The following is an 18,448-nucleotide window of genomic DNA, read 5'->3' on the forward strand; positions in this document are numbered from 1 at the left end:
GGACAGTATACCAAGTTCTTCTTTCTCGTCGACCCGAGTATAATAATTATTATAGATGTTAATTGATGGCATACGTTTCCAGAAACGTGCGCACCGGAAGCGATGCCGTTATCGGAGACGATCGGGCTATTCCACGTGGAGTTGCACGTGCACGGCTACTGCGACAACCGCGAGGGGTTGCCGCGCTTCATGGAGTGTCGTGGCCACTGTAACTCCGGCACGCTGTTTAACAACGGTGAGATTTTAATGATCATATTTCATAGTCAATTTACAATCAGTGTGTTTGCGGCGCGCGCGTTGACAGCTATGGTCACCACGGGTTGTGCTGCTCGCGAAGTGCCGGACGCTTTTCACGGCATCACAACCTGAATGATCTCATTCGTCGGGCTCTTGTCACTGCCGGCGTGCCAGCGATACTGGAGCCCTCCGGTTTGGCGCGCGACGATGGCAAGAGACCCGATGGAATGACCCTGGTGCCCTGGAATGTGGGTCGGGCCCTTGTGTGGGACGCTACTTGTGTCGACACACTCGCCTCGTCCCATATTCAGAGCACCTCGAGCTGTGCGGGCGCAGCCGCAAACCAAGCAGAGAACCTCAAGCGGCGCAAATATGAGAACCTCAGTGGAGATCTTATATTTGAACCGTTTGGGGTGAAAACTCTAGGCGCATGGGGTCCGGGGGCACATAAGCTTTTTAGAGGAATATCTAAGAAGCTTGTTGAAGCCATCCGAGACCCCAGAGCTGGGAGCTACCTGGCACAGCGGATAGCAATTGCCATCCAACGTGGCAATGCTGTCAGCTTGCTGGGCACTCTGCCAGATGGGGACGACTTGGGCAAGTTTTTCTTTTTATAGTTTTATATTTAAAGTTTGTATATATAATATATCTGTATATTTTAAAATATAAATAAAATAAAGTTATATACATATACATTTACAATTTTGCTAATGGTCTTCCACAATGATCGCTTCTAGTGTCCAACCGAAGGAATTTTTTGATAAAAGAAATAATATAGATAATAAGCTATTTTTGAAAGTAGCTACACTTCGGAAAAGTTCGTTTAATTTCAACGTTTGTTTTTAAGATTTATTTCTTCGACCGTAATTTTGGTCGATGCCGAGGGTTTTACCAATCATAATATTAAATTATTTTAGATACAGATCACCGAGAATAAAACGTCGCTCTGGCTGCTGGCACCAACGATATCAAAATACTTAGATACGACGTATGCCGTCAAAACTGTAGCAATGTTTTTTCGTGCAAAATGTGCATCGAGAAAATATTGCCGTCCTTTTTTGTCTTACAGTAATAGCATATACTACTTTCTCTTTCGCTCACTTTACGACAATAATTTAAATATTAATAAAATCTTAGTAATTACGTGTGAAATATTACACCTTTGGCTTTATTTGTATTCCTCGTTTTGTTACTGCACTGTCGGAAGGCATGACGGCATTCTGGAGCGAAATGTAGCGAAAAACAACGCGGTAATTAATAAATTAAACACGTCCGGTTGTTACCGCGTCCTAAGGCACACTGCTCTCAGATGAGTGAGCTCACATTTTCGCGCTGACGATTGTATGGAATGCATTTTCTAACGTTCTAATTCTATGGCTGGCACTAGTTTACATTTACGTCGAGTCCGTATACGAAATTTTGCCGAATTTTGAAGAAAAGGACAGAAATAATCTATATAGATAAAATTATATCCAATTCGAGAAAAAAGAAAAAAAAACAAATTGTACCAAAAAACACGATTCAAAACAACCTAAATCTCACATTATATTAGGGTTGCTAAGGATTCCTCTTCCGCTTCCTCATAATGAGGAAGTTCCGCAATATTTTGGGTTCCTCAACCGTTACCGCATCCTCATAAATAAAAAAAAAATCCTCTTCCGCTATCGCTTCCTCAAAATTTAAGAGGAATTTATGAGGAATTTCACTGCGTCGCGTATGCGTCGCGTATCCAATCATGGCACCGCACAGGCCAGAGCGCCTTTTTAGGGTTCCGTACCCAAAGGGTAAAAACGGGACCCTATTACTGAGACTTCGATGTCTGTCCGTCTGTCTGTCTCCAGGCTGTATCTCAATAATGGATATAGCTAGCTTTCTGAAGTTTTCACACATTGTGTATTTTTGTTGTTGCTATAATAATAAATACTAAAAACAACATTAAATTAATATTTAACGGGGGCTCTTATACAACAAACTTGATTTTTTTGGCCTTTTTTAATATTAAACAATAATGGCAACAGGTACGCACTTGACATTTTCACAAAATCCTTAATTGTATGTGTACTTTAATGATTAATAATAATATTAAAATAAAATAAAAAATTAAGGGGGACTCCTATACAAACAACACAATTTTTGGCCTATTTTTTCTCTATGACGGTACGGAACCCTTCGTGCGCGAGTCCAACTCGCACTTGGCGAATTATTTTTTGTGTGCGTGTGTTGTGTATGTTACTGAGCTCCTCCTTAACTGCTGGACCGATTTTGATGATTCTTTATTGTGTGTGTTTTGAGAATGGTTTAGATTCATAGTTTGGTCCACTGGAAAATGCCCTATTAATTATTTTTAACCGACTTCCAAAAAGGAGGAGGTTATATGTTCGTCTGTATATTTTTTTGTGCAACGTATATACCTAGTTATGTACAGACTGGACAAAGGCTTTTGGTTTGGGTCCGCTAGTATTTATAATTTCCTATCACCCCATTCCTCATCCGCATCCTCTTCCTCAAAAAAATATCCTCTTCCTCATCCGCATTCTCTAAATTTGCGCGTGACAATTCCTCTTCCTCCTCCTCTTCCTCATTTTTTTTTTTTTTTTTTTTTTTTAAAGAAGGCAGGTCACTGTAGCCCTGACGTCACTGCGACCCATGAGGATCTATTGTGACTCCTTCGCACTAGAGTATCATCCCCAACCCTATACTGCTCATAAATTGAACGATATGGTTGGGGTTGGTGCCACGAATTTCTTCTGTGGACGAGTATTCGTGGCGACCAAGGTGCCTGTTCCTGCTCTGTAGTAGAGCAGGGCAGTCGAGGAGAAGGTGAATAGGTGTTTCATCCTCCTCCTCACAGAATCTGCAAGTCATTATGCTACAAATACCCATTCTGTTTAGGTGTTTGTTGAGCTTGCAGTGCCCAGTTAGGCTTCTGGTAAGGATTTTTAATTGGTTCCTACCCAAGGTGAGCACTAATTCTGATTGTTTCTTGTTGAAGTCAGGAATTAGTGCCTTGGAGTGTTCAAGGCCAGGGGTCTCAGCCCATTGCTTCCTGCATAGTCTGTGACCCCATTCCTTGAGCACTTGCTTTGTGGTACTGGGAGTTATACCACAGAATGGTTCTGGACCATATATGAGACTCTCGGCCCCAAGCCTAGCCAGCTCGTCAGCGGTTTCATTGCCGGGGACGTTGCTGTGGCCCGGGACCCATACTAGGCGGATGTTGTTGTTCCTTCCCAGCATGTTTAACGTCTCAATGCATTCCAGAACTAATTTGGACGAGACTTCTGCGGCAGTCAGTGCTTTAAGTGCAGCTTGACTATCGGAGAAGATAAAAACGTTTTTATTAACTAGGGCCATCTCCAGGCTTTCTAGTGAACAACCGAGGATAGCGAAGACTTCAGCCTGAAACACGGTCGCAAGCTCCCCCAAACAGGCGTATTTGCCTTTTGGTGGCCTGCCTCCGTAGATTCCGGCTCCCGCACGGTTGTCTTTCCTTGATCCATCCGTGAACCAAACTATGTCGCTAGGGCGGACATCGATTGGATTTTTCCTTTCCCAGTCCTCCCTGGAAGGTATAACAACCTGGTACTGCTTCGAAAAGCTATACACCTTGATCATGGCATCTGATGGCATGGCCATGATAGGTGATTCACTGAGAGACTGTTCCAGCTGTCGAAATGGGGTGGAGACCCAATTCGTCCCACCCGCCGTCCTGGCCCTGAGAGCCACCTTTTTGGCCTCCATCTGAACAAGCAGAGGAAGCGGAGTTAAGTTGATCAGGGCCTCGAGGGAAGCGGTGGGTGTTGACGAGAGTGCACCCGTGATTATGAGACATGCCAGTCTCTGTACGCTGTTTAGTCTTTTGTGACAGTTTACTTGTTCAGCCTTTTTATGCCACACTGCGCAGCCATATGTGGTAATCGGTCTCACTACGGCTGTATATAGCCATAGCATTGCCTTCGGCCGAATACCCCATTTAGAGCTGACAAGCTTCCAACAGGAACCCAGAGCACATCTAGCCTTTTTCGTAATATACTCGATGTGCTTATTCCAAGTGAGTCCTTTGTCTAGGATTACTCCTAGATATTTGACATCACCCGCAAACTTAATAGTTTTCCCAAAGAGTGTTGGGGGTCTTAGTCCCTCCAACTTCCTCTTTTTGGTGAAAGGTATCAAGACCGTCTTATCAGCATTTACTGTTAGCTTGACCCTTTGGCACCAATTCTCGACGACTCTTAGTGCTGACTGCATCAACCCAGCGACCACCGATGCGCATTTTCCCACCACCATAATCGCCAGGTCGTCAGCGTACCCTTGAGCGTAGTAACCTATGAGGTTCAGTTCCCTTAGTAGCTCATCCACTACCAGGGACCATTCCAGGGGTGACAGCACACCTCCTTGTGGGCAACCTTGTGTCAGCCTGATTTTGAGTGTCAGGTCCATAATAGTCGATGAGGCTACCCTATTGTCGAGCGTGGCTTTGATCCATTTCCTAGTTGTTGGATCTATATTCTTTGAAGCCAGGCCATTTGTGATAGAGCCGGTTGAAGTGTTGTCGAATGCGCCTTCAATATCGAGAAAGACACATAACGCAATCTCTTTATCTTCAATTGCTCTATCAATCCGATCTACCAAGTCCATTAGGGCCGTCTCGGTAGATTTGCCTTTTTGGTAGGCATGTTGTCTTTCATGCAGCGGCATTTTAGTGAGATAGGTGTCCCTTATGTGTAGGTTGACCACCTTCTCCATTGTTTTAAGCATGAAAGAAGTGAGGCTAATTGGTCTGTATGACTTTGGTAGAGCTTTGTCTCTGTCCCCACTTTTGGGTATGTAGGACACCCTTACCTTTGTCCATGCCAATGGGATGTAGCCCCACGCAAAACTTGCTCTGAATATTTTCAGTAGCATAGGAAGGATAATGTCCTTGCCCTGCTGTAGGAGGGCCGGAAATATATTATCCTCGCCGCCGGTCTTGTAAGGCTTGAAACTGTCAATTGCCCAAGTGACTCGGTCAGGCTTAAAGATCACGGAAGCTCTTCTCCAATCGTCAACTGATGGTCTCGTTTTAATAATCGTATGAGAGAAGGCTTCGTGATTTTCGAGATGGATACTGTTGGGGAAGTGAACGTTCCCCATAATTTCGTTCCCTCTTCCTCATAATCACTTCCTCAACAACCCTACATTATATTACTCGCCGCAAGGCAGCCTTGATATTTAGGTTGTTTTGAATTGTGTTTTTTGGCACAATTTGCTTTTCTTTTTTTTTCCTTTTTCTCGAATTGGATAGAATTTTATCTATAGATTATTTCTGTCGTTTTCTTTTTATGGATTACAGCTCCAAGTTGCCGAAATTAACAGCAATTATTTGCCCATTTTCTCTAAAATTTTGCCGAGTTACATATTTTTTTACTCAACTATTTCATATTAAAGTGGTAAAAAGTAATTCCAACATTGTATAGACGACTTTCTCAACAGTACATTGTATTTTTTCATACCGTTGAGACGTCAATACAATCCATAAACAGGTGATATCCTAAACCTTTTACAGCAAAAATCACAAAACTGTCGCGGGTTCGAGTTGGATTATTTAAAAATACTTAAAAAGAAACAAAAATCTAGCTGCAACATTAGATTATAATTGAAATGATCTTACATGTTGTGCATTAAAACTTATAGAAATACTGTATTTTAACTGTTCAATCACGTCTGTTAAATCAGCGAAATCGGCAAAATTTCGTATACGGACTCTTAAAAGACAAAGATGAAAGATGATTACTATTATTTATTAACTTCGATTTATCTAAAATCTAAATTAACTAGCCAGCCGAGTTTCTTAGAACAGTTAATACATTGCATTGTGTGTTCCAGCGACTGGCACGCACGAGTCATCATGCGAGTGCTGCCGCGCAACGTCGTTCGCGGCGCTGGACGCAACGCTGACGTGCGCGGACGGCACGCGGCTACCGCACCGCGTCGCGTCCGCTGTCGCCTGCGACTGCAGCCCCTGCGGCGCCGCTGACCTCGGTGAGTGGAATCGCCCAACGCAACTGAACCACTAAGTTATTAAATGGAAACAAGACTGGATGTACGGACGTTGTGCACGTAATTTTGACACAACTAAACTTAGGGCCTTATCACACTGGCGATTAGCGAGCGATTTGAAAGCGACGCGACTGCGCAGCGCACACGCCGCGATGATGACGCCGCAATTGCGCGGCGTGCGCGCAGCTTGCCTTTGGCGTTTTGGACACTCAGCAACAAAATGGATTCTGACGTCACTCCGTAGACGAGTCTACTATATATAATAATGATCTGTGTAGACGAGTGTTCAAAATGGCGTCCACGCCACGCCGCGACGACGCTGCCCAGTCGCGTCGCTTTCAAATCGCTCGCTAATCGCCAGTGTGATAAGACACTTACGGCCGTTCCCAATATTTTATCTATCTCTGGTTTTGCCCTACTAGAGATAGGAATAACTCACAATTGACATAAAATATACGTCTCTAATGTCTAATATGAGCTATTCCTATCTCTAGTAGGGCAAAACCAGAGATAGATCAAATATTGGGAATGGCCGTTAGAGTTACAAGCGTTCTATCCACATCTTGACACATTGTGGCGTCGAGTAACCGTGTTGTCAAATTGCCAGGCAAGTTGCAATACGCATGTAAACGCAGCACCTAGATCACGCCACCTGACGTCACAATCACCTACTAAGACAAACGGTACTTTTTGTTACAGAACTAACGACCTATCCTACAAAAACCGGATACAAAGGTAATATTTGATTAGACATAAAAATAGAAAGAAACAAAATGTCTAGACCTTGTATAGGGCAAAGTATAATTCAATATTTTTGTTTTAGGACTGACACCGTACCCGACAAAAACCGGATATGGAGGTGAGATTTGATAAACAACCATCTAACTATATAAAAATAACTTTACAACATTAATTATTATTACTACTACATTAATATTTGTGAAGATTAACGAATTCTTTAAATTTTGTAAAATTAATGTTACATTAAAATGCCTTTTTCAGGTTCCCATGGGCGTTACGAGCGACCGAAGTATGAGCCAGAGTATGACATCGATGCGCGCTTCGCTGAGCCGCACCGCCGTCGCAGACGAGTCTAGAGCATAGACTATAGACCAGGGACCAAGTCTAAACCATAGACTACAGATCAGGGGGCATAGCCAAAGCAACAATGTAAAGAGCTTCACGAAGTTAAAACAATACCGTATAATGACTACAAATCTGCCATAATATAATAATAATAAATGTGTAAATATAATTAAACAAAACAATAATATATAATTAATTTCTAACTTCGTTATTCTTATAATGTTATACGACTATTTCTCTGGAATCTCCATCGATACCAAAGACAACCAACCAGTGTACAAAATATATAAATAAATAACTGCAATGTATAAGTTTTCTTTCTTTTATGGCCCAAATATTTTAAAGGGGGTGACAGACGTGCGAGTAAGTACGCGGACTTATGGCTCGACGATCTTAATCGCCTGTGTCAGCAAAGAGCCGCGTGCCGCAAGCCGTGAGCCTGGGGGCATGGTAATCCAGTGTGAGCGATTCTCGTGTGTCGCCGACGCGAGCCGAGTAAGTTCGCGAACTGAAAACCCACGTACTTTAAGTTCGTAAGTCTATCAGACACTTAATACGCCTTTAATTCATCAACTCCCATACGCTCAGCGGTAAACGAGACACAAATAGAATATCTATTGTGTCTCGTTTTCCCACGATCGACGGGTTAAATACTAGATGAGAATTGGTATATGAAATCAACCGTTTCCATACAAATGTATGCAAAGCAACCCGTCTGAAATGGAAATAAAGACTAACTGTAATACGATATTTTATTGTAAATGTCATGTAGATTTAAAATACATCATAAAGAAACTCATAATAAATAACAAACTCGGAAATTTTAAAGTTCATACTACAACGTAACCGGTAAAAAACTGACAATTGCCTGTGTTGTTATCATTTAACAACAAAGATATAAGATATATCTAGTAGGTAGTCAATAAGAAATACAGTTTACAAAGTTATAATATATTAATAAAATAATAAAATATATTGTTAAAGAGTAAAAACATGGAAAGCATTATGGTAACCGAAATAAAAAAAATATTTACATAGAGAAAAAATACTATTAACAATCGATCACCACAAACTTTAGGTGGGGTACTTACTCAGGTACCCTGCAAACCTACCTACCTGTGACATAAAATGCAATTGACGCCGTGAAAAAAAGGCGCTCAGTAACATAGTGATTATTTTAAACTCAACTCTAAACGCCAAAACGTAAAAAAATACGTACATATTATGAATGCACTCATGTTCTTTAGATCATTTAAAACAAGACTGCATTCATAATCCAACAAAAACAATTTTTTGTGGGTTATTAATACAAATGCTTAACAGCGACTATCTATTTATGCGGGTATATGGTTATATCATACCCCTTACATTGTTTTCTTCCTTTGTGGTGCAAAAGTTGGCTAAAAACTCAGTCCATAATATGTCTATACTTCGTTTATTCACATTAACTATATCACTGGTAACGAAAACGTTAAAAACTATTCCTCTTGGTCCTCCTTAGGTTCTTCTTCTTTCTGTTTCTGTTTCTTCAGCATTTCCGATAAATATTTACACCGCTGCATACACTCTTCCTGAGAACGACAGTAACACATAAATAAAGTATTTTGAAAATATCATTAGACTCTGAAACGGTGTGATTGGAGTAATTTAGTGTGATTGGAGTAATTTAATCTCTGACAGAACATTTATGCTAACTACAAAACTTCTTAAGCACTTAAATAGTTTAGTTATTATAAAGGTATAATTGTATAATAATGTTAGCAATTTATAATTTAAAATAATTTAAAACTTTAAAAGAACATGCTACAAAAATATCCTATTTATTACCTATTTATATCCTATTTACATAATAATCTTAACATTTTAATTTAAATACGAAATACAAAGAGTATTTACGGTAAAATGTGTCTACAGTTTGTAATTTTGTACCAACAATAGTTACGTAGCAAAAACAAAAAGAAGAAAAGAAGTATTGTTTGGTCTTGCAGCGTTGACCGGAACGAAATTATCACCGTGAAATTGTTATTGCCACCTTACAAAAGATATTGCATAATTCTTTACAAATTGAAAATTGCATAAAATCTCTTAGTAAATCAATTTACTATTAGTTTGACTTTAGTGAAATGAGATTGCGAAAACTTTTTATAGTGTTGGTTTTTGATCATAATTCATAACGGATTGAAAACTTTAGTCGGGGAGTACTATTATACCAATGTATAACTCAATACAAAAGGAGAATGAACTGAAGTGGTCCAAATATGCACCACTAACGAGACCCATATTGACTTATTATCCATTAAAATATAGAGTAACTTTCAGTATTGGATGTATAATTATGTCTAATACTGAGAGAAAGCTAATGATATTATATTGATATTATAATATCAATATACATAATATCGTTTGCTTTCTTTCTTTACGTGTGAATTATTATTTTTAACTCCTTGTGACTTTGGCTATCGTTTACTGGACTTTCGCATCTTTCGTTATCACGAAGAAGGAATTATCTGTTACTTCAACAGTTTTTATTCTAGATGACCACCCAGGAATATTTTTCATATACAATGGTAAAAAACATGAATCTTCATTCAGTCATAACTTTTTACTGACAGCATATTTTTGATTGCGGTCTGGTAATAATGATTCAGTATTTAGTAGCCAGTTTTGTTAGATAGGTCTCGTTAGTGGTGGACATTTGGACCTAACTCCATACATTTTTGGTCACTCTCCTTTGTCGCAAACATAATTCGAATCTACTGACACCTTACTAAAAAATCCGATCAGTACTTAGGAGCTGCAAAATATACACACGAATAGTATCGTCTGTTTTGCAAAACTTATGTACTTTTTTTTCTAGCTACCTACTACCCACAAAAGACACGGCTAATTAGATACTAGGCAAACTTTTTCATACCTTGGTCTTCCCGGGCACGGCGGCCGCTATCTTCTGCCAGCGGTCGCCGGCGCCGCCCTTCGGGTATTTGGCCAGGGCCGCCTCCAGCGCCTTCTGCTGGCTCTGCGCCCAGTTGCCGCCTGACGTCTCCTCCGTCTTGCGCGTCTTCACCTAATCATGATAATTAAAAACGTTTGTTTTTGTCTTTATAATTATTATACTAGATGTTGTCCGCATCTTTACGCCTAATAACGCAGGGTACATTATACCGAGATAAAAATTATCGTCTGTTATTTCCCGGGACGCAAAGTCGACGGTCGATGAAGTGTGACATGGTTTGACTAAGAGGAAGGGGTCCTAAAATATGTGACATCACATTTATAATTTTTAAATATTGAAGTTTTAATTTTTAGATGTAAAATCACAGAATCCATACTAATATTATAAATGCGAAAGTATCTCTGTCTGTCTGTCTGTCTGTCTGTCTGTCTGTCTGTCTGTCTGTCTGTCTGTCTGTCTGTCTGTCTCGCTTTCACGCCAAAACTACTGAACCGATTGCAATGAAATTTTGTACACAGTTATTCTAGAGTCTGAGAAAGGAGATAGGCTACATTTTGATGTGGGAAAATATCTTATTTCCATGAAAATATCGATGAAAATGAATTCGCATTGCGCGTGGCCAGCGCTCATCCCGGGGGTCCTGGGTTCGAGTCCCGCAGGCGGAACAAAAAGTTTTCAATGTTCCTGGGTCTTTGATGTGTATTAAAATAATATTTCAAAAATCTTAAATATATTTTATGTATAATATTATAAAAAATCCAGAAATATATCGACGCGATGCAATGAACATTTTAGTTCTAATACGATTCAACAGATGGCGCTTTTTTTTACTTCGTTGGAACATAAAACTAATCATACTTATTAGTTATTATGTTTTTGTTTATAGTTTTTAATACGTTAGAATATTATGTTTAATAATATTATCACTTGCTATAATAATAATCAATCTATCTTATCTTATAGAACTCCTACTGCATTTCTAAGGAGTTCGAGTGTGTTGTGTTGGCCTATATTCCATCCAGAAAATATATCAATGCAATCAACATTTTAATTCTAATATATGAAAACAGATGGCGCTTTATTTTTTACTTCATTATTATAACAGAACTAATCATACGGTACCTACTTTATTATATATTATTGTTTTTATTCATAACTAGCTGTTGCCCGCGACTTCGTCCGCGTGGACTTTAGTTTATAGCGCGCGGTGTCAACAAAATTTGTGTCAAATTTAAAAACTTTTTAAAACCCTGGTAAGTGGTACCCCTCTTAGGGCCGCGCTACACCGGAATGGCAGCGCTGAAAGTGCTCGCCTCGCCGCTGCCATTCTGGTGTAGCGCGGCCCTTAATTAATCAAAATACCCAAAAACAGCTGTGCAGTGTGCACATAATCTGTACTAATATTATGAATGCGAAAGTATTCATAATATCTGTCTGTCTGTCTGTCTGTCAGTCTCGCTTTCACGCCAAACGCCAAAACTACCGAACCGATTGTAATGAAATTTTGTATACTGATAGTCTAAAGCCTGAGAAAGGACATAGGCTACTTTTTTACTGGAAAAAAGGGTTGTAAGGGTCGTAAATTTGTTCAAAAAATTCATAATAGATGGCGCCGTGCGTCTTCTACATCGCGCTAGCAAAAGTCTTTCTATAAGAGGTGGTATCATCCTACATTTAAGTCTCGATTTTTTTCGATTGTTATATCTATTCTACGGTATTAAATAACTCAGTACTTTATCTGTGCAGGCAGTGACGTAACCTTAAGACCAAATTTCACCAACGACTGTTAAAGTTAATGCTCGAATTAGTATCACGTTAGCTGTTTTGTTTTTCATATGAATGAAAGAGAAGACAGGATATTTTAACAAGCTGTTAACACTAACAGACGTTGGTGAAATTGGGGCTAAACCTATCAATGATAAATAGTTTATGGGTAAAGTTGTGTAATTGGGGGGCTAAATAAGCTTTAAAATTTGGCATAATATATAAAGTTTAACATACAAAAATGAAGTACTTATTGTTTGCACACTGCACAGCTGTATTGATTTAAGGGGTACCAGGGTTTTTTTTATAAAAGCTTTTGACACCAATTTTGTTGACATCGCGCGCTATAAACTGAAGTCCACGCGGACGAAGTCGCGGGCAACAGCTAGTAGATAATAGTTGGTAAAATTACAAATTTGTGACGTCACTCTTTCCAACAAAATATGTGACCTGTGACAAACCCTCCCAGAGTTCAAAAATCATGGAAATAACGTGATGTACTCAATCGATGGTCCCTTGTTACCTTCTTAGGTGCCTCCGGCGGCGGCTCCTCCTGCTCAGGCAGCCTGTAGCAGTTGTCCTTCAACTTGGCGGCCATGTGCGTCACTTCCGGCACCGCGCGGCCCATCGCCTCCGCGATCCTCTCCCAGCGGGCCTCCGCCCCCGGCGGGTACTTCTTGACGAGCCGCACCAGCTCCGCCAAGTCGTCGTCCGTCCAGAGACCACCGGTGACCACGGGCACTACCTGTAGAGGATGCAATAGGAATTAGCCGATAAGGGATGATAGAGAGGGTCAGCTCTGGATTCATGTAGGCAGTATCTGCCATGGCCTATGAGTGTCCTAGGATGGCGGCAGAGTTCGTACATAGGGGTGGCAAAATTTAAGTGGCCTATACTCATAAAAGAAATTCGGCCTGGCGAGAGTGTTGACTAAAACGATGCAATAGAGAATATCTAGTTTTTTGTTCAAAAAGGGCATAGGCTGTGTAATTCTGTTTTGGAAATTGCATGTCTACGATCAAATGTTGACAAAGAACAGATAACACAAAAGTAAGACAGCTAAGGAGCATTCAAAAAGCTAAAGAGCGTTAAAAGCATAAATAATTTACTATTTAAAGAGACCAACATGCAAATAACAACAAAAATAATATGACGGTTTTTAGGATAACGATATTGTAAAATACTTGATAAATACTTTTAAAAAAAGTTGGACAGTTAGACAGCTGGTATTTCATAAACAATTCAAGCTCCTAAGAAACATACTGCTTTATATATATTTGCTTGTTCTCATAAATCATAATTTTGTTTTATTATAACTTGTATTTTCATGATCGCATGAAGTCATCCCCCGTGCCTAGTCACTACACGGCAATTGATATACTGACATTTGCACTTCCACTCTGACCTGGCAACTCCTAAACGAGACGCCTAAAGAAGAAGAACTCAAACTCACCGGCGCAACAGGTTTCACGACGGGCGCATCACCATCATCAATGGGATCCAGCAGACACGACTCCCGCTCGGGCGGCACGAACCCGCGCCGGCGCCGCGCCGCGCCCCCCGCCGCCGCGCGCGCCTCCGCCATCGCCTCCTCGCGCTGTAAACGCAGTCGCTCCTCTTCCTCTTCCCTGAATGAATGAAAATATTTGACTCCGGGATACAAGTATTACGTTACGCGATTAGGAATTGGCGGTTATAAATTAAATGTTAAGAAGAGTTTATAGATTTTTTGTTACTATTTGCAGCTTACAATTGACTTTCATACAGGATGCAATTAAACCTTCCGGCCAAATATTTTTGGGGCTTAGGTATCATTAGGAGTTATTTAACCAAAAAAATTGGGTGATAATTTGGGGGTGGAACAGGGGTGACGCGGGGGGTGGCGCCAGAGGGTCGCGGGAGCCACGCGCCGGCGACGGGTAGTGTCCATTAATTATTTTAGTACTGATTGATTATAAAAGAAAAAAATAGGTGTATTCTTATTTTTAACAAGGATCAATACATCAAAATTTGGCCGGAAGGTTTATATTCTTTGTAGGCTATGACTGCACTGGACTAGCATACCAAAATATTATCATATTATGTTAATATTAATACTATTAATACTAATATTATAAATGCAAAATCTGTCTATCTGTCCGTCTGTCTGTCTGTTACCTCTTCACGCCCAAACAGCTTAACCGATTTTGCTGAAATTTGGCATGGGGACTTTGAGTCCCGAAAGGTCATAGGATACTTTATATCCCGGAAAAATGTACGGTTATAGCCAGCTAAAATATCACTTACTTCTTCTTTTTCCTCTTTGCCTCCTCATCCATTTCTTTCTTCTTTCTCTTCAGTTCCATGACTGTTGCAGGCAACACCGTAATCGACCACCATATCGCTCGCGGTATTTGAAACGGAAGTGTGTCTTTTATGCTGGGTTTTGGCAGGTTTTCCAAAATTTCCGCCAAACCCGTATCAAAACCTGACTTCCTTTGTTTCTTTCCTCTGGAACTTAAAATTTGCTCCTAAAAGAAACAATGATAGTATGTAATTTTTGCTATCGACTGTTTAAACTGTAATATTACCATTTATCCTTACATCTACAATGTGTAAAAAAAAATAAGTGATAATACTTTAGGGTGTGTACGTGTTCCTTGTATTGAGTTCACTGTGAAAGTAGCAGTGCTGAAAGACGAAATTTTTTTTCACTTTTGTATGGGGAAACTCGTGACGCTCGGGCCCCTGCCCATACAAAAGTGAAAAATTTGTTTCGTCTTTCAGCGCTGCTACTTTCACAGTGAACTCTCTACAAGGAACACGTACACACCCTAAAGTATTATCACTTATTTTTGTTACACACTGTATACATATAAATAAAATTGGAGTGTCAGGGTGTAACAAAAACAAGTGATAATAATTTAGGGTGTGTATGTGTAGAGAGTTCACTGTGAAAGTAGCAGCGCTGAAAGACCAAAAATTTTTTTCACTTTTGTATGGGGAAACTCGTGACGCTCGGGCCGTTGCCCATACAAAAGTGAAAAAAAATTTTGGTCTTTCATCGCTGCTACTTTCACAGTGAAATCTCTACAGGGAACACGTACACACCCTAAAGTATTATCACTTGTTTTTGATACACCCTGTATAGGGTGCAGACACCAAAACAACATTTTTTATAAAAAAACCTTAAAAAGAGGATTTTTTTTCTCTTTTTTATTATCTTTGTTATCACATTTTGCTGACGCGGGCGAAGTCGCGGGCAGCAGCTAGTAAAAAAATAAAACCCAGCTGCTATTTTGCTGTGTCTATGTTGTGGCGTGGGAATTAGTTAACAACACCTTTTAAGTCCAAATATGACTTGCTTTTTAGGCTTTAGAATGCTAAAGAAACATTCCCACAAGCATTCTAAAAACAAAATTTTTTATGGTGCAGTTGTAACATCTAAAAATAAAATTCTCATGTCACAATGTTTGTTCCCATACTCCCCCGAAACGGCTTGACCGATTCTCATGAAATTTTGTGAACATATTGAGTAGGTCTGGCCCGTCTGAGAATCGGCCAACATCTATTTTTCATACCAAAAATGATTTATATGGCAAAACAATGTTTGTCGGGTCAGCTGGTATTATTATAAATATTTTATTTTAATTACTTACAGCAGTATACCTCTTCTCAGCATATGCTGCCCATCCAACAGCATACTGACCCAAAGTAATAAGTATGAACAGAATAATGGATCCCTCTGCCAGACCCATCTTACGAACATGTCTGTAGTAGTACACAGCTGAACGCCAATTTGGAAGACCATTTTTAAGTACCTCATTATACCTGTAAAGTTTTGATTTTATTAGTATTAATTAGTATTATATTTTGTATAATTATCATTGTATTACAATTGCATGTAATTTTTGTGTTTTAGCGGAACGCCTACAAACTGCTTGTTCAGTTTGGCGTAATAATGTATACTGTAAAACAATTGTAGTAAAGTGAATAAAGTATTAAAAAAAAAATTCATTAGCATGATCAGAGACCAGATATTTTCATTTGTCTATGGTATGATGAATTTTTACAAAAGACACTTTTTATACAAAGTGATAACAATACCAATTTTATTAATAACTATTATCTTTCATAATATCCAAAGGCTAAGGAAAAACTCAGAATGATTCAAAATGTGGCTCATTTAAGTTTTTATTGTTTATTATTTCGAAGCAAAAATAGTGAGTATTTACTTTTCTCTCTTCCCAGGATCCTTGAGTATATTATGAACGGATACAAGGTTCCTAAACTGTACATCAGCATCTGGTGACTTATTCTTGTCCGGATGTAATTTCAATGTAAGCTTCTTGAATGCTGTTTTGATCTCTGATTGTGGTGCATCCTATACAGAAAAATAAAATTTAATAACACAAATCACAAGTGTGTAGTTTTACAAAAAATGAAAAGATAATATAAGTAATATTTTGTATAAAATATTAATGGTTTGTGTAAAGCCATTAAAATTTTTATTTGGAAATAAACTAAAGCAGTATGATCGTTTTCGAACTTTCTGCAATTAAAATAGAAGAAAATAGGAGACAATTTTTTATTCGTAATTTACAAATTTAGATTTTTAGCTCGGCATTATTTAACTCATTCACTTTCCTGCGGTTTACAGAGTATATACGTATATTATACCAAATAAAAAAGATCTTTGCCCCTTGCCGACGCTTAGACTACACCGCAATATTGTATTATCTATGACCGCAACCAGTTCAGAAACTAACCCGGGGAAAAGATCATATAAACAAAAAGAGAATAGAGATAAAATAAGCAGGAAAATACCTGAGAAACTCCCAAAACTTCATAGAAGTTTTGATTCACTTCTTCTACCACGTCAAACACTTCCAAATCGTCGTCGTCCCATGCCGCGGCACACAATATCAAGGGGAACAAAATGAATACTTCGGAACGCATTTTTATGACTTTGATTTATAATAATTCAAAGCCCTTTTAAATATTAAGATTTAATAATTTTTATTTAATTTAAATCCCGTCCATCATCGGATTGACACGCGAAACCAACTGTTTTTGACATTGATACTTAAAAATGAAATGACAGTGACAGAATGTTTTCTTTACAGTATTTTTCAAATCAGCAAAAAATATTTTCGAATCGGTGGTAAATTATTAAGGCTTGATTAAGGCCAAGGCCATAGGGCTTGATTAATAATATATACACTCTACACCAGTGAATCCCAAAGTAGTCCAGGTGGACCATTGGCCCTGACAAAAAATGGGGGTCCACAATTATTGTAGTCCATATAATTAGTTTTTTTGCCACTTCTGAATAATCCATAAAGTTAATATATTCCGCTAGGTATATTAACTTTATGCAATAATCACTAATATTATGTCGTAGACGTACCATCAAATAATATTTTTCCTTGTAATACTGACGCGCATATTTAAAAATATAATGCCCCTAGCCTAGCCCAATAATTTTGTGATTAGTAGCATGCTCAAAATTTAATGTTGCGTCCCTGGCATAGGCAGATGATTTGATGAAAAGCACCAGTGAAAAGTTTATGGATTGGTATTGTAGGGGGAGGGTGTGCTTAGGGGGTCCGCAGTATGGATGATTGGATGCTGGTATGTATAGGTCTTCTATGTAGTATATTTGAAGCTTGGGAGGGATCGCAGGATGCCTTAGGTGTCTTCTGTGACCTCTCTAAGGCCTTCTACTGTGTCGAGCATGCTACATTGATTAGGAAATTACACAACTATGGCTTAAGGGACTCAGCACTCAACCTTTTGACATCTTAGCTCAAAAATAGGACTCAAAGGGTTGAAATCAATAATAAGAGATCCAATTGAACCAAAATAGAATTAGGTGTCCCACAGGGATTTATTTTAGCCCATTTCTTTTTCTCGTCTACATAAATGACCTACCTTAATTAGTTAAGGATAATGATAATGAAATAGTACTTTTTGCTGATGACACTTTACTTATTTTTAAAGTGAAGAGACAACAGTCTAATTACGACGAGGTAAATAGTACTCTTTCAAAAATAGTACATTGGTTTAATGTTAATAATTTACTTTTGAATTCTACGAAAACTAAATGTTTAAAGTTTACTTTGCCCAATGTACGGCAAGTTCAAACCAATGTACTATTGAATGATGAGAAAATGAATTTGGTGGACACTACTGTATTTTTAGGTATTACACCAGATAGCAAATTACAGTGGGGTCCTCATATTGCTAAACTCGCAGATAGACTCAGTTCTGCAGCATATGCAGTCAGAAAGATTAGGTAAATTTCTGACGAAGACACTGCACGATTAGTATACTTCAGCTATTTTCACAGTAGAATGTCATATGGTATCCTTTTATGGGGAAACGCTG

At 39.0% G+C, this 18,448-nt stretch overlaps 2 protein-coding genes across 5 annotated transcripts in view; one reads left to right on the forward strand and one right to left on the reverse strand.

The window, feature by feature from the left end:
* The window catches only part of LOC121731991 (hemocytin), a 71,463-nt gene extending 63,793 nt beyond the window's left edge, over positions 1–7,670 (forward strand). For 3 of the 4 annotated variants that reach the window (XM_042121710.1, XM_042121711.1, XM_042121713.1), the window contains 5 exons: positions 83–235; positions 6,103–6,258; positions 6,976–7,011; positions 7,100–7,135; positions 7,279–7,670. In XM_042121710.1, coding sequence (XP_041977644.1) covers positions 83–235; positions 6,103–6,258; positions 6,976–7,011; positions 7,100–7,135; positions 7,279–7,373 — 476 coding nt within the window. In that variant the 3' untranslated portion in view covers positions 7,374–7,670. The remainder of the gene's footprint in view (positions 1–82; positions 236–6,102; positions 6,259–6,975; positions 7,012–7,099; positions 7,136–7,278) is intronic. The other variant, XM_042121712.1, reaches the window with a different exon arrangement.
* Positions 7,671–8,781: 1,111 nt separating this feature from the next.
* LOC121731972 (dnaJ homolog subfamily C member 1) lies at positions 8,782–17,120 on the reverse strand. The gene is made up of 8 exons (XM_042121686.1): positions 16,886–17,120; positions 16,294–16,442; positions 15,718–15,889; positions 14,366–14,589; positions 13,533–13,707; positions 12,603–12,824; positions 10,277–10,426; positions 8,782–8,933 (listed from the first exon to the last, which is right to left on the reverse strand). The coding sequence occupies exons 1-8, from the start codon at positions 17,015–17,017 to the stop codon at positions 8,841–8,843; spliced, it is 1,317 nt and encodes a 438-aa protein (XP_041977620.1). The 5' UTR covers positions 17,018–17,120; the 3' UTR covers positions 8,782–8,840.
* Between the last annotated feature and the right edge of the window lie 1,328 nt (positions 17,121–18,448).

Source organism: Aricia agestis, chromosome 11 (genome assembly GCF_905147365.1).
Source record: "Aricia agestis chromosome 11, ilAriAges1.1, whole genome shotgun sequence".
NCBI classification, from domain to species: Eukaryota; Metazoa; Arthropoda; class Insecta; order Lepidoptera; family Lycaenidae; genus Aricia; species Aricia agestis.

What these genes read in the sequence shown, in the direction of transcription:
- LOC121731972 (XM_042121686.1), bottom strand. Translation starts at nt 17,017, where the DNA reads ATGCGTTCCGAAGTATTCATTTTGTTCCCCTTGATATTGTGTGCCGCG. An exon ending in GCAAAGAGGAAAAAGAAGAA is followed by an intron (nt 13,708 to 14,365) that starts GTAAGTGATATT and finishes TCATTCATTCAG; the next exon opens with GGAAGAGGAAGAGGAGCGAC. An exon ending in TCGTGAAACCTGTTGCGCCG is followed by an intron (nt 12,825 to 13,532) that starts GTGAGTTTGAGT and finishes CATCCTCTACAG; the next exon opens with GTAGTGCCCGTGGTCACCGG.